At 42.9% G+C, this 16,073-nt stretch overlaps 1 protein-coding gene across 8 annotated transcripts in view; it reads left to right on the forward strand.

Moving 5' to 3' along the window:
- The window catches only part of lrba (LPS responsive beige-like anchor protein), a 197,891-nt gene that overhangs the window by 150,264 nt on the left and 31,554 nt on the right, over positions 1–16,073 (forward strand). For all 8 annotated transcript variants that reach the window (XM_042065961.1, XM_042066115.1, XM_042066185.1 and 5 more), the window contains one exon: positions 4,137–4,289. In XM_042065961.1, the coding sequence (XP_041921895.1) occupies positions 4,137–4,289 (153 nt within the window). The remainder of the gene's footprint in view (positions 1–4,136; positions 4,290–16,073) is intronic.

Consider the following 16,073-nt stretch of genomic DNA (forward strand, 5'->3'; position numbering starts at 1 on the left):
CAAAAGACAGAGTTGACGACAGAGTCATTTGCAACTTCTTTTCTGACACATTCTCTATATTAATTACCTATATTAAGAAACTGTACAGTATATGCTGATTGTGGCTAACCTAGCGTGAAAACAATAAGCAAATGCTGCTTTGTTTATGGCAGTGGTTCTCAAACTGTGGTACGGGTACCACTGGTGGTACGTGGACTCTCTCTCTGGTACTGTCGCAAAACAGTATTTACAATGTAAAATATGTAGTTAAATTGGCCTACACTATTGTATTTTGATGCCGGTCATAATGGTGGTACTTGGAGAGCCATTTGTTTAGGAGGTGGTACTCGTGAAAAGTTTGAGAACCACTGGTTTATGGTTTGTATATCCACTCATTTGTATATGCGTTCATCACAGAGGCACAGAATGTACATGTTTGTTGGCCATTGGCTGTAGTCTTTGTAGGGTACTCAAACTCAACTTTTTAGCCCCAACACAGGCAACAGTTGGCTTTCGTTGTCAATTTTAATGTGATTGAACTACAATTTGCATATGATTGTATCAGTAGGTGGCTGCCATACAACAGTAGTTTTTGTTCCACTTTCTCCAATAGAAATCCACCCTAGTAGATGACACTGTCCCTACAAATGCAACAATAACAACTCCCCCACTGATATCAGCTGGAACATCAGTGAATAGATTTATCTCAAAAGTTAGTAATGGAAGGTTAGCTGTAGAAGTGCTCCAGTTTGACAGATGCTTAAATGAGCCTGAAGAAACTACTAATATAGTGTGTATAAGTGTAACCAGACCATTGGTCCCCCCTGCCTACAGCTGTGGGAACAGGCTGTAAGAGTAGAGGATGGAAAAAGAAGATTTGGCCTCCATGCCTCTACTCCAGTCTGGAGTTTAAGGATTGCCATATTAATAGACCTAATACTACTGTGGGAAGTATGGGGAGAAAAGGCATCTGAATCCTAGCAAAAAGTACTGCTATTATCACTAACAACAAACATTTATAACACAAAATTAGACATAAATGTTAACGTCCACTTTTCTCATGGTTCCTGTTGATTTCTAATGTTGTTGTTGGCCCAAAATCATGTTTCTTTAAATATCATTACACTTAAAACAAATAGGCTACAATTAACAGGGGAAAAAGGGATTTTTTTTCTATGTTGATGATGTGTTGTAGTGCATGTGTAGAGCCAGCTGCTGATGTCAGCCTGCTTGTCTGTCAGACTTAGTCTCATAGCTGCCACTAGAGTGCCAGTCAGCACACAGCCTTACAGGCACACATCATCCATTCACTTCTCACAGAAGACGGATTGCACTGGGTCAGAAAAATGAAATAGTGATTTGGGGAGATGTAGATCTTCTGTTTGTCCTTTCTGTCTGTATTCACTTATCAAAGTATCTTGCATTCTTTACCTGCGGCATCATCAGGAATGTATGTTTACATGGTCTGGTTCTGGGTTTTGCGGATGTATACAGACAGTAAATCTCCTGTGTTTGTGATTAAGACTGCAATTTACGCTAGTGTTTCTATGAGTGTTGCTGTCATATATCCAGGGTGTACTGTCTGGATGTGTCGTAGTTAACTGTTTAATGTGTTTTTACTGTTTGTGTGAGAGCAGTTATATACACTGCCATGTCTGCTCTGGTTCACCTGGCATCTGACAGACTGCACACAGCTTCGTTCTACTTTCACATGCCACAGATTTAGACGTGTTTTCATTTGAGCTGACACAATGTGCGTGCGCCCGTGTGTGTGTCTGCTGAACCATTACATGTGTCCACTATATACATACTGGAAAGAGCTGCACAAATACTTTGTCATTTAAAGAAAACAAAAAACCCTTACAAGCATGCTCTCTTTCAGTCTGCAAAGCCATTGCTTTACAGATGTACAGTTTATATGGTTTTGTTTTTCCAAAGAACTTTTTAAAGGAGTTTAGGCTTCTTGTCACATTTTTGTGATGTTTTGTTGACTCTAGATTCTATTAATTTTATGTTTTGTTTTCATTTACATTTGAACTTATGTATTGGGTATTGTAGTAAGCTCCCAGTTAATGTTATTTGGAATTGATGTTGATCGTTTCCACCTCAGTGTGTATATTGAATGTGTATGTTAAACATGCCCTTATGGGTTAGGAGCTTGAGTATGGCTCCTAGTGAAACCTGCCAGTCTCTTGTAGTAGAGTAAAATTACTCTCACCCATTACTCTCGTTTGAATTATTCGCGGACCCGTGATCGGATAGATATGTCACACATGTCAGATGAAAGAGGAGACACAGAGCTATCTTTTGATACCAAGTACATCCTTCTGGGTTATAAAACAGACAAAGTGACCGCAAAATAATAACTCCATATAGCTGGACTTACCCCACGTTTTTGTCTGTTTTTGTGGTAAAGCATGTTTATAATCCAATGCTATCGGGTGTTTCTCTATGGCAAAGCATGTTCATAATCCGGTTTTGAGATCCTAGCAAATTTCTGCATGGCATCCAATTTAAGGCTCACATTGCATCCCAATTTGATCAACAAAGAAACACCTTTTTTGCCTTTACTTTGTTCATGGCAATGCAGTAAAAGTTGTTGTAGAGAATCATTATGAGTGCATACACCATAGGCACACACAGGCTAACACACAAACTCTGGTCAAGTCAGGTCAGATCAGTTCGTGTCACAGATATGGAGCGCAGAAAGGTAATTTTTCATCACTAAATAAATAAATTCCATTTATTTCTGTAAGGCCACACCACATATGTCTGTAAATTGCTCAGCCCCAGAGAATCCCCTCACCATGGCAATGATATTGCCAGATTCAGGACAGTCTACTCAACACACACATGTAAGGCAAGTCGAGCTGCCAGCTTGCAGTGGTGAGATACATGTTCAAATATAAGATATTTTTAATACGCTTTTTGTATTTTTATTATTTAAAAATCAAAATAAAATCAATGCTAGTACTAATACATGAAATGATGGCAGATCTAGATAGCCTAGACTCTGCTGAAAAAAAAAAATATAGCATGTATGTATGGCACTTACAATGACCAGAATAAATCCTTATAAATAAAGGTAGTGAAAATGCCCTAAAAACAGCTTAGGGTTCTAAGGGTTAATTATTACTTTCTTACCTATGTTTATGCACTTCAAAGTTAACCTTGCTGTGCCACACCACACTTGATTATAGAGGTGCATCATTTCATAATGGGAAGAGCTAAAATGCTTTGGAATGTAACACTAAGATTTGACTTAAACACTCTTCAACATACTCATGGGAGAAGTGCCACCCCATTTGTCTCTGCATGTTCTGAACTTTGTCTCTGTATTTTGGGTCTACTTCCCTGGCTGGCAGCTCCTCGGATGCCCTTTTATGATTAAACCTGTTGGAGTACCTTCGTTCTTTTCATTATGTGTGTGTGACTTGGTTTTTATCAGACAGACATTTTGTGGCATAGAGCAAATTAGGTGTCTGAAGTGTAATTCCAGTGAGTAATGGCATCGTTATAGAGAACAACACACACACACACGAGATATAGCAGTTTCGCTCTTATTTAATTATTTGTTATTTTCTTTTTCCTTCTGCTGCGCTTGCTCTTGGCCAAAGTCATTGCTTGCAGTCACCATAATTAAGCAGCAGGTCGATGGCAGTCCTGCATTCAAATTCCACAGGCCTGTGTCCTGCTCTGAGTCTTATCTGAAGGGAGAAGGCTTTTATTTCGCACTGCTCACACATTATCAAAAAATGGCCTCTTTGAAAATTCCTCCCTATGCACTGCACTGCTTCGCATCTCTCAGGAAGCTTATCTGTCATTTAGAGAAGTGCTTACTATGCCTGAACTAGAGTCGTGTCAAGAGGATATTTATCTGGAGGATTTTAAACTCAAGCGTTATCTAAGTGGGTTGTTGTGGATTATCAAGATTCACAGGTATTTCAAAGCAGTTTCAGTTGTTAAATGAAATTGCATATTATTCATATAAAATAAAATAAGTGTTGGTTAAATATTCTTTGCAATTCTAATGAATGTTCTTGAATATAATGGAAAATGAATAATAATACTGATGATGAAATGATAGCAGTAAGTAATCCCTCTAAATTTATCTCTCATTTGCTCCCCCTCTCCCTTCCTGTCTCTTACTTTCTCAGGAGTTGATCCCAGAATTTTATTATCTGCCTGAGATGTTTGTCAACTCCAATAATTACAACCTGGGTGTGATGGATGATGGCTCTGTGGTGTCAGATGTGGAGCTGCCAGCGTGGGCCAAGGACCCAGAGGAGTTTGTGCGCATCAACCGCCTGGTATGTCCTCTCCCTCCAACCCCTTACACACATACACACACAAACACACACACACTCTCTCTCTCTCTCTCTCTCCCTCTCTCTCCCTCTCTCAATTCAATTTCAATTCAATTCAATGAGCTTTATTTGCATGACTGTAAGTGTTACAATGTTGCCAAAGCAGTAGTTACATCAAAATAATTAGCAATTAATAGTAATAATAATAATAACAATCGACATGGACTATGGAGAATAATAAAAATAATAGAACTCTCTCTCTCTCTCTCTCTCTCTCTCTCTCTCTCTCTCTCTCTCTCAGACACACACATACACACACACACACACTCTCTCTCTCAGACACACACACAAACACACACATACACACAGTATTCTATCATCTTCACTTTCTGTGTCTTTAGAATCACGTGCTCATGGAAATCAGATTGTGGCTAGTGTGTCTAGCCGGTGTAAGCTGTACTGTTACTTTTTTTGCTACTTTTTAAATTAAAACCAGGAAGCCCAACACCATGATCGTGCTGTTGATAAGGAATCAGTCAAATCTGTCAGTAATTTGTTATAATCAGGTAAAGCCCACAGAGATATTTGAGGTGGACTATCTGATATACCAGATTATGGATGCCATAACGTCTGTCAACACAAAAGACAAAGCCAGAAGTGATTGCATCACACATTCATTATCCATCATACTTTCCCTCATAAGAGCATAGATGTTGTATGAATCTCTTTTCTACCCGATTTTGTTTACAGTCTCTCCCTCCCCTCAGCGTTTTCCCTTCCTCCTCCCCTCCCTTCCTCTCCCTCTCTCTCAGTGCTGACTGGGTGATGTATAGGCCACGCTGTAATTGCAGACTCTACAGTAGCGTGTCGGCCCACTGGAGCCTAGCGTTAATTAGCAGTCGGTGCTGCATCTATCTGACACTTTGACTGCTGCGCCACTAGCCCAGCTGAAGGGTATGACAGTGCCTTGGGTGGAACAGTGGCGGGAGTCACCCCATGTCTCAGTGCACTGACGTATAAGCAGCGCAGCTTAAAGGCCAGCTGAGCTGCAGTGGCCCCAGCCTGCGGATGCGAGCTCTACGCCCATAACAGCTCTGTTTGAGCTGCCCATTTCTCCTGTCCTTAATGGCCTCCACTGGGGCTTTTAGTCCAGCAGCCATTGGTTGGCTCCCAATTTCAAACCCCAAACAAAATGTCTGATGAAATAGAGTAAGGCGGGGATCACATTGGCCAGTGGCAGCGGCAAGCGCAACGCAGCGTTCAGACCATAAGTTCTATCTCGTTTCTAAGTAACACAAACGGTTTTCCTAAACTGACAATTGAATACGGTCGTGTTTTGCTTTGAAAGTTGAACCGAGTTCAACGCTCAGCTTGTTCAATGCTAGTGCTGCCGCTGTTCGCTGCCGAACCACAAAGAACAATAGGAAACCTGCCGCTTGCCGCTGGTCAGTGTGATCCCCGCCTAAGGGTCTACTTCCAAACTTTCATCTCCATATGGTCCAGTGTCCTCTGTATCAAGAGGTTGTGTATGTCTTTGTGTATATGTGCATGTGTGTTTTGGTTGTATAAGCACGTTTATTATGTCTCAATATACATCAACATACCTTAAAATTAGGGAAATTGAATTAGACCTAGGGATCCTTACTTTTTAGATTAAAAGATTAATTTGGCATCTCCTCAGGACACAAATTTACAAAAATACAACAAGAATTACAATACTTTCATAAACTGCTGATGAAGAACTCTTACCACCACCACATTTTTTCTCACACACAGAGAAATGTTTCAAGCATGGAAACGGACTCAAATACACAATAATTTACACAGAATAATACACGCAAGTTACTGACATCTACCATAGGAAAATGTTCTTTGCTGCGATTACGCAATTTCACAGCCACAACCACAGTTAGTGCTGACAAGTGATGTTTGTTTGCTAGAATGTCACTAGTCACCAACTAAGACATGAAACAAATACTTGAAACATACACAAGAAAAACACAACTGTCTTTTCCACTGTCTCTAGGAACTCAAGGGATGCATGTTCAAATGAACTGCAGCCCTGATGTTGTTTAAGGACTATTTATGCATTTGGCCATTAAATCATCAAAATCTGGTCTTATCAACTTGCCACCTCCAAAGATGAGATACAGCCAGCAGTGCAGTCAATTAGCCAGATGTAGTTAGATGTCAGTCTACCTTCATGCTTAAATAGCACTTCTTCCGAATAGCTCAGAGAATGTGTGGATGCAAGGGTCTGTTGACCACATTGACATGTTGTTGAAATCTGGTGTTGTAATCTCTCATTGTTTAGATGCTAGGAATAGCATGGCATAACTGAAGTGCTTACAGGGGCCCACAGAATGTTGGGACAGTGATCCAACTTTGTACTATACTCAAACACTTGTCAGACCTGCTGTCGATCACCTTTACATGTATGTGTAATGAGATGATGCAAAATGTCAAATTCAAAGTCTGTTGATTCAAAACAAAAACCACTTCAAAATTTGGCCAGGCGGGGCCACTGTTTGTACAACTTACTTTTTAAGTTTGTTCATTAAATATGCAGAAACACAGGCAAAAGTCAGCGCGTCCAAAAGATTTAGTATTGCTTCATCTGCTTAAAAGGACGAGCTGCCTCTGACACACATGCAGGCGCATTACAGCATAGATCAATTGTGACTTTCACTACAGTACTTATAGCAGCCAAGAAGCGCAGGTGAGGGCATATGTCTGTAACCCCAGACAGTGGGCCTCAATGGCCAGTTTGGCTCAGCTGTATGGCAGCAGTGCAGGCTCTGAGTTGGGCCGTTTCTGTGTAGTTGGTGTAATATTAGTCTCACCTTAAGAGGAGTATGTTGTTATTCATTCATTCAACACTTACAACAAGTCTTACTGATCCTAGCACTCACCAGCCGTTTTAAACTAACAAGTAACTGTTAAAATACAGCACTCACCGACGCACTTATTCTTACTGTACTCTAATGTGTTTTTTTAAACTGTCCTAAAATTGTGAGAATTGTTCTAAAACTTACTGTTTACCATGTTGTTAGTCGCTTTGGTTAAAAAGTGTCAGCCAAATGTAATGTAATGTAATGTAATGTAATGGTCTAGAGAAAAACCTGCATGAATTATGGACTAAATGTTGTAATTGTTTGTTTCTGCACGTGAGCACTGCACAGCACAGAGGAAATATGTGCTTGCTGGTGGTGTAATATTGGACATTATACACAATACCACTGATGAAATTCAAATGCATTATCCAGATTCAGGACATTTTCGACTGGCCACTTCTCCGGTGTGAACAGACAGGGGGCAGCCATGGCCTACTGGTTAGCGCTTCGGTCTTGTAACCGGAGGATTGCCGGTTCGAACCCCGACCAGTAGGCACGGCTGAAGTGCCCTTGAGCAAGGCACCCAACCCCTCACTGCTCCCTGAGCGCCGCTGTTGTTGCAGGCAGCTCACTGCGCCGGGATTAGTGTGTGCTTCACCTCACTGTGTGTTCACTGTGTGCAGTGTGTTTCACTATTTCACGGATTGGGATAAATGCAGAGACCAAATTTCCCTCACGGGATCAAAAGAGTATATATACTTATACTTATACTTATACTTAGACAGATGAAGGGGCTGTGCAGTGTCTGAGGACTATAAATCTGCACCTCGAACAGTGCAGCAAATGAGCAGAGAGACATCAAAGGAGGAAGGCATCTGTGTTTTGATGCACAGCCTTGGAGGGAGCGTGCATTTCTCTTTCCAGCTTATGCTGGCTCATTGGAGTGACATCTAAAATGCATGAATTAACATGGGCAGACAGGAAATGGTCGGAGAGTAGATATCTTTCTCCTGGCGCAGCACAGAATGTGAGTCGCTGGACGCTGGAAACACTGAGACCAAAAAAAAACAGAAATGTAAAGGAGTTATGGGGAGTTTTTTGCAGTCCAGTTCCTTTTCTAACAGGTATAGCTTCAGTTTTTTGCCTTGGGTTGGGCAATCTCTTTACCCAAGTTAGGAAACATTCCTCTGACATTTCTCATTCTCATAGGTTGACGCAGTAATGAAATGTAGTAATTACTGAACTACTGTCCAAGGTGGTGTGTGTGTGTGTGTGTGTGTGCGCGTGTGTTTGTGCGCGTGCGTGTGTGCTTGCGTGTGTGCTTGCGTGTGTGCTTGCGTTTGGTGTGCATGTGTGTGTGTGCGTGCGTGCGTGTGTGTGTGTGTGTGTGTGTGCATGTGTGTGTGTGTGTGTGTGTGTGGAGGGTGGATTCCACCACTCTGGAGGCACCCGGGCCGTCCCCCTGTGCTGGGGGCAGGGAGCTCCTCATTAGTCCAGTCCTGTGTCTCTGGAGTGTGGGGCGTGTCGGCACTCCGCTGTGACAGATGACTGGCATTAGGAGGTGTCAGCTGGGCACCCCCCAGCACAATGGGGTAAATTTGTAATGAGAGCTCTGGCCCACAGAAGCCCACTGATAGCACTGTGAGTGGTTAATGACCTGCTCAGGCCTTTAGCTCATCTGTCGCTAATGGGCACAGGCAGAAAAAAGGAAGAGAGAGGGAGACTGTGCCAAGTCTGTCCCAGCCTTTATGTCCTACAGATGATTAACAGCTAATTAAACCCCAATCTGTGACAGACATTAAAATCCCAGCAGTAAAAATGGTGGCACCAGCCAAAAGTGACAGGTTTTGCGCCATGCGCCGGTGTGCACAAGATGGCCAGCCACTGTCATCTATTTGATGTAATATATCAAATATGCTGCACAAATACATTTTCACGTACACGAGAGGCTGCGTCGCCTTGCTGTATTAATATATCTTCTCAACTTTTTAGCATGCTATTATGTGGCTTTGCCGTACATAGTAAGTATGGCCGTACTTGACTTTGCCTCTTGATTGCCATTTAGTCTCCTAAACTCAGTCCCTTCATTGAGCCTGGCTTATATAGTGTAAACTGTCATTACTGTACTTGTAAATCCATTGGTTTGGGATATGCGTGAGATTAGGAGAGGATTTTAAGCAGACTCCTGCTGAAAAAAGCACCTCCTCTCCTCAGTCCTAACAGCCCCCCTCTCTTCCTGCCTGTCCATGTCACGCCACTCTGAGATCACGGCTGATTGTTGTTTTTAGCGTGAGGTCGAGGGGAAGGTTAAGAACATGATCCCCCCTCACCAGATAACAAGCCGGCTCTGGCCACTGTCATTTCTGAGTAACATTCCAGAATATATGACTAATTCTCTTGCTCAGCGGAGCTCGAGTTCTGGATATGATTATAGGAACAGCAGGTGACTTAAGGCCTTGAATAGACACACAGCTCGCCGGCTACTGACAGCAAGTGATCAGACAAACCACAATATTGTGTCTTGTGTCTGCAGTCCAAAAAAAAACGTTTGATATTTTGACAGTTCTGTCCATTTTTTTCACATTGTGTCCTTATAAATGTATCCTACGTGGTATTTTAGTGGAGTTAATGCAGAAGCGTTGCGGATAGACAAGAGAAGCAACCCAAACACACGGTGTGAGAGTGCACCACGGAGACATGATGTGGGATTGTTGGTAGTTGGACAGAGGGCTGCTTGAGTGACAAAACAAGACCTGACAGACAGCAAGACCAGCACAAGTTGCCATTGCACCAACCTCTCATGGCCAAAGCACCAAACTAGCTGCCATGACAGATCTTTGATGCAGCAAAATTCCCTCAGGTCATCACTTCTGCAAAAGCACATATCTGTCACCCTCTGTGACATATGTTGGATGCATTACCCCAGGGATGAGGGAACGAAACATTGATTTGAGTTGATCTTGGTTCTTCTGGCAGAATGAAATGTCAATTTCAGCTTTGTGTGACCTAATAATGATTCTGGTCAATTAAAATGGATTGTTGATTGGGTGGGACATCAAAATTGATAAAACAAGAATATTTATAACTATATTGATAACTATTGATATTGATAATAATATTGATAACTAAAGAGCAGACATGATTTAGCAACCACATACAATGTTTAGTCATGAAGTCATAGGCCTTTCCCATCATTATTTCCAACATCTCTGCTGCCATAGTGTTTACTTATTACAAATAATAGATGCATTATAATAATGCCCATATGGAAAGTGGTGCAAGAATGTCATAACTATAAAGGAAGCAGATTGGCATAGCTATAAGGGACACCATAACAGGAACAGGTAGTTATCAGCTTTTGTGGAGAAACATTCATCCATGGTACAAAGCCTGGACTCTGTAGGCCCACTAGTTTGTTTTTCACACATGAGGTTTTCTTTGTCCTCCACAAACGGATGTCCTGACGCCTCACTTCTGTACTGTAGGTCTAATGGAGCAGCTGGTTGGCCATCCAGCTGACATCTAACAGCCAGAGGGTGTAAACATGGGACAGTCCCGCTGACAGATACATACCACTTTATGACGCACTTCGGTCTGTTCCTCAGCCAGGCCCAGAGCCTCTGCTTAGAACCCAACTGCCATTGCTGAAGTTTATCAGCTTAATATGCTGACAGCTTCCTCACACTTAGTCCTCCAGCTCTGGGATACTGGACCATGGAGACAATTATCTAACACAGACTGTGTCTATGAAGTCCAGAGAAGACAGAACAACTATGCCATGTTTGTTTTTGTTATCATCCGTGAATCAAAGTAGCGTTTGTGTTTTTCGGTCATCTGAAAAGTTTTGACAGGGCAGATGGGAGAGATTTACTGCAGGTGTCAGGAGCCATGTGTTACTGGGAGAGCCTGGGCTTTCCCACACCCAAACGCCAGCCCTCTGGACTCTCGTGAGGGACCACCAGCTAGAGCAGAGTCAAAGGTTGCCAGTATTTACATTCAACCATCATCTCCTCTCTCCGCTCTGCTCAACCCCCCACCGCTCTTCTCCTTCACAGTATCAGAAGAAGTTTGTGGGCAAGCTAACGTTACTTTCCCCATTCAGTGTTTCACCTCTCTAGGCTCTGTAGCTCCCAGCAGGGGAGGAATCCCCTGCTGTTTCATTACATTACATTACATTACATTTGGCTGACGCATTTTTAACCAAAGCGACTAACAACATGGTAACAGTTAAGTTTTAAAGCAATTCTCTCTACAATTTTAGGACAATTTAAAAACGGTAGAGTACAGTAAGAATAAGTGCATCAGTAAGTGCTGTTTTTAAACAGTTGAGTGTCAGTTCAAGACGGCTGGTGAGTGCTAGGATCAGCAAGACTTGTTGTAAGTGGTGCTATGAGAGGAGATGTTCTCTAAAGAGCTGGGTCTTCATGAGTTTATTGAAAATGTTTTTTCATGTTTTTCCATAGTGTTCCTCTCTGTTCCCTATAACGAGTGATGCTTGTCAGTTAGGCCTGCTATCAGCCCTTCTTCCCAGGATGTGCGCTTGCGGAGGCCCGTGCTGTTCTCCTCTGAGGCCTGTAAAGTGAGTGTGCCCCGCCTGCCTGTGGGAGCGGGCGTAGAGTGGCGGAGGCCAGGCATCTCCATGGCGTCTGCTCAGCGTCTGGCGCTGCTCTCTGCAGGGGGATTGTGATGAGCAGGGGCAGACATGTATACCGCATGTTTGCTGTATTTTACGACCCCCCCCTCCCTCCTCCTCCTACTCTTACTCTTGTCCTCCTCACTGATGTAATGGAGGAGCAAGAGCCCTGAGAAATGTGCTGCTCTATTGCAGTTGACAAATCCCCTCACTAATGCTGTGTTATCCCTCACTCCTGACTCCACTTCACCCCACCACAGCCCTCACATCCCCAGAAGGCCACACCTTTATCACACCGTCAGCTGGTGTCCTCACTTGCATCAGGTGCTGGAGAATACCTATATATGGGGGCTCAGTAGATTGTGAAGACTTTCAGAAAGCAGGCAAATCCCCGTCCCCACCTCCATTCATTAACATGATTTGGTACTTCACTGTTTCCGGCCATCACGTCATGGAGAAATGGAATATGTTTGTATATACTATGTGTGTGTGGATGCGAATACATGTGGTCAAGAGAAGGAAGTCGGCTACAAGGTTTTTGTTTAGTTTTGGTGTGAGCGGGTGACTTCCTTGATGTTGCAGTGTCCACTCAAGCATGCTCTGTGAATAAAAGGAGTTAATTAAGCTTGCAAGGTCCCTCTTTTCTCCCTTCCTCGTCCTCTCTTCCTCTCTCCCCTACATTTCAAACCACAGTCTGACAAGGACAATGTGTTTTAGGCCATCAATCACACAAACCCACTGACCTCAGTATCTACGTCTCCTTAGCCCTCAAGAGCTTGCTAATTTACTGCTTCCACCTCATCTGCACTTCACCAACTTCTCGATGCTGGAGGTCATCTGAACTCTATCAAAGAGGTCCCTTAACACTATGCTATACATTCATTCTTTTGGAAAGCATTGATGCACAATGTAAGGTATTTTTTGTGCTAGATATTTAATCTAATTTAATCTTAATTGCTTCAGCTGTGTTTGTATGAATAGATACTCTAATTGGTGGGTGATTGGTGGAGATTATTTTCTGGCAGGGTATATGTTAGGTCTGTTGTACAGATTTATGTCATTAATATTCAGTGAAGGTCTTTGAAGGCCACAGTGTCTGGCTGCATCCTCTGCTATTTTTATCCATAACTGTTATCCATCAGCAGTTATTGCAAATAATGAAATGATAATATTTGTCATCATTTATATTCATTTTCCTAACTTGTGAAATGTAGTGCACAAGGCACAGAAAAGTCATTGGCTGCAAGAACTTGAGCTTCTTTAGGTTCTGGGTTTATCCAGTTATAATATTGTCAGGTGTTTCCACCTGGTTCAGCTACTATAGCCTCCAGGACCTCCACTGTTCCGACGTCCCAGCCAGAGAGTCTGTCCGCTTCATTCTCAGCCCCTCTCTCTCTCTCTCTCTCTCTCTCTCTCTCTCTCTCTCTCTCTCTCTCTCTCTCTCTCTCTCTCTCTCTCTCTCTCTCTCTCTCTCTCTCTCTCTCTCTCTCTAGGACATGAAAGTGAGAGTGTAAAGATGGCACTCATCCATTGTAATCACTCTCAGCATCTCAACCACACACTCCAGCTCAGCAAGAGCTCCTTAAGCCCCATGTGCTGTGTAGTCATTTAAGAGCCGGCAAACAGCTATCCAAACAGCCCTCCAGAGCAGATGGACTTCCACCACTACCAGCAGAGCCGCTGGGCTTTTAGTACTGATGTAGGGGGTTTTGTATAGAGCCACTTATACACCCACTCATCAAAGCAGGGCTTGCCTACTGCCTTTAAATTACCGTGCCCTACCCCCTCCTCACCAGTCTGTTTATAAAAGTTAAATGCATTTGCCATATTCAAAGGAGCCATGTCTCCTGAGCATTTTGGGAAAAAGAATTTTGCACAATCACACCTCACTCTGCTTCCCATCATAGCATGGACAGGATATCCATTCCGCCATCCAGGGACAAACTAGCGTCTCAGGTTCCTATCCCGACCCTGCACCCCACCCCGACCCTGTTGATTTGGGTACTAGATGAAGGGGAAATATAGAGCACTGAAATTACACTAGAATGCACCACAAAGCATAAGAAATATGAGTAATGCCTAAGGAATGCTAACTCCAGGATACTAACGGGAGTTCTGACTTTTGTCCTACTCTTTTTTTTTCTTTGCCTCTCTTACTTTCTTGTCTTTCCTGGACGTTCTTTTCTTTTTGCCTTCATACCCGTTCTCTTTTTCCTTATTTGGTGTTGCTTTCTTTCACATTTTTTTTTCTTTTGCAGCTGTCTCAATTAAGAAAGACAGTTCTCTAAACAACTGTGGGTGTCTGTGGGACTGGCTGGGAGGTTCTACAGAGTTAGCAAGCAGTGTTAGCAAGGACACTCATTAAACAGACTCCAAATCTCCTGCCTGCCTCTTTCAGACCTAGGAAGGTACCACCTACTGTACCAGTTCAGATGGTCATGGCCTGAGACTAGGTCACCCCAGAGGGCCTCCTGCACCTGCTAGACAAAGATCAAATGTACTCAGATAAATGTTCAAAGGGGCTGCTGGAATGTTACTACTTTAGATTATAGATTTCATAATCAGTAATAAAGTACAAAATAATTTAACTCTGTTGCTATTGCTAGTAAAAATAAAATACCAGTTGTGGCTTATTTGAAGATCGTTGGTGATATCATACTTTAGGTCCTGCAGAAATTTGGCACTGATGCCTCTTGCATTTTTTTCTTGCGTCTTGTTTGCTAAACCTTTATACTCATGCAGTCTGTTCAATCATTTCCATGATTTGCACACCCATACACACCCAATCATCTAGCTCTGGCACCGTGATACCAGGCAGTGAGACCAGGTAGGACCCACATTCAACACTGACCATTCAAGCATTTTCCCCCTAATGGATTTGGAACCTGTCCTGTTTCAGACACGTGTTTAGTAGTTCCTGTAACTGCTTCAGTGGCCACATGCATCTGATTTGTGTGAGTGACTCTGAGGAGTGTCTAAGGACTGTCAGTGTAATCTCCCCTAATCAATAGAGCACAGCCTGCCTGCCAGTCATGCGGCCGGCCTCAGACCATGACCTAACCGTTGCACCTCCAGCCCTGACTAGTCTGTATTCACATGCAGATGAGCAGATTGATTTAAACGACATTTTAACATCCACACAGACAGGTTACATAAAGTCTATACAATGTTGTGGAATCAAATGTGATGTGTAAAGACTTTCAAAAAGAAAATAATCTTGTTCAAATTAAGTTGATTACAGTACAGTATAATACCAGTCCTTTACAGCATACTGTAGCTCATTGTAGCTGTTTTCCCATTTAAGCACAACAAATATATGGGGTCCAAAGGGACTTAGCTGTGGATGTTGTGCCTCATCTGAGATTCTGTAATTTAGTAGTTTTCCTGCTGGTCAGCCAGAATTTGTAGTGGGAGATAGCATTCCCCGAATTTTCAGACATTACCTGCTGGTATAAGCTTTTGCCCGGCAAATGTCTGTCTGGAGAATTCACAGCAGGGTTCGACGTGACCCACACAGAAACACAGGAAGTCTAGCTGCTATTGCTGGACATGGCCGTTACACAAGCAGCCAAACTAACAATTAGTCAGTCTCCCCAGATTTGACTTTTCCTGGTCAGAGTGGGCACTCTTTGGACCCACTCCCAGACAGGGAGGCCCCTCCCACCCCTTCCCCTCCAAGATGGCGGAATGAAGAAATCCAAGATGCAGTGCACTCCATCAGAGCCTTGTGTGTTTTGTTTTCACTGGAGCAGAGATTGCAACCAGCTGCCAAGTGAAATTTGAAGAAAATTATATCCTCTTTTCTTTTCTGACAAGCTATTTTTAGAAGTACTTTTAATTTTGCCCTCTCAAAGCCAGATGTCCTCTTAGCAGAGTGTTCTGCTTGAGGAGTCTTGGCACAAGTTGGAGAAGCATGAGAAGTCCTTACACCCGGACGCTAAAGCTCCATGCACTCAGGTGGCCTGGAGAAAGGAGGCTGTTTGTACATCACCACTCATACATGAGCACAGATAAGCAACACAACGCAACGCAGAAGGCCCCACCCCCTCACAGGATTTGCATGAAGCCCAACTAAATTATTCATTAATTGTGGAGCTGTCCCAGTGGAGCGCAGTGCCCCAGACCGCCTCATCTAATTGGCACATCAATAACCCGCTTTAGATCCTTTTAATGAGCGCTGGATTCAACTCAATAGTACGTACAACCTACAACACCTATTCTACAAACTACTCAATATAATAGAGTCTGCTGTGTTGTGGTAGGAAAACATTTGTATCACCTATTGATTAAAAGCAACTTAGGCTGTACTGCACCATTGCA

This window comes from Alosa sapidissima, chromosome 1 (assembly GCF_018492685.1).
Source record: "Alosa sapidissima isolate fAloSap1 chromosome 1, fAloSap1.pri, whole genome shotgun sequence".
In the NCBI taxonomy this organism is placed as follows: domain Eukaryota; kingdom Metazoa; phylum Chordata; class Actinopteri; order Clupeiformes; family Clupeidae; genus Alosa; species Alosa sapidissima.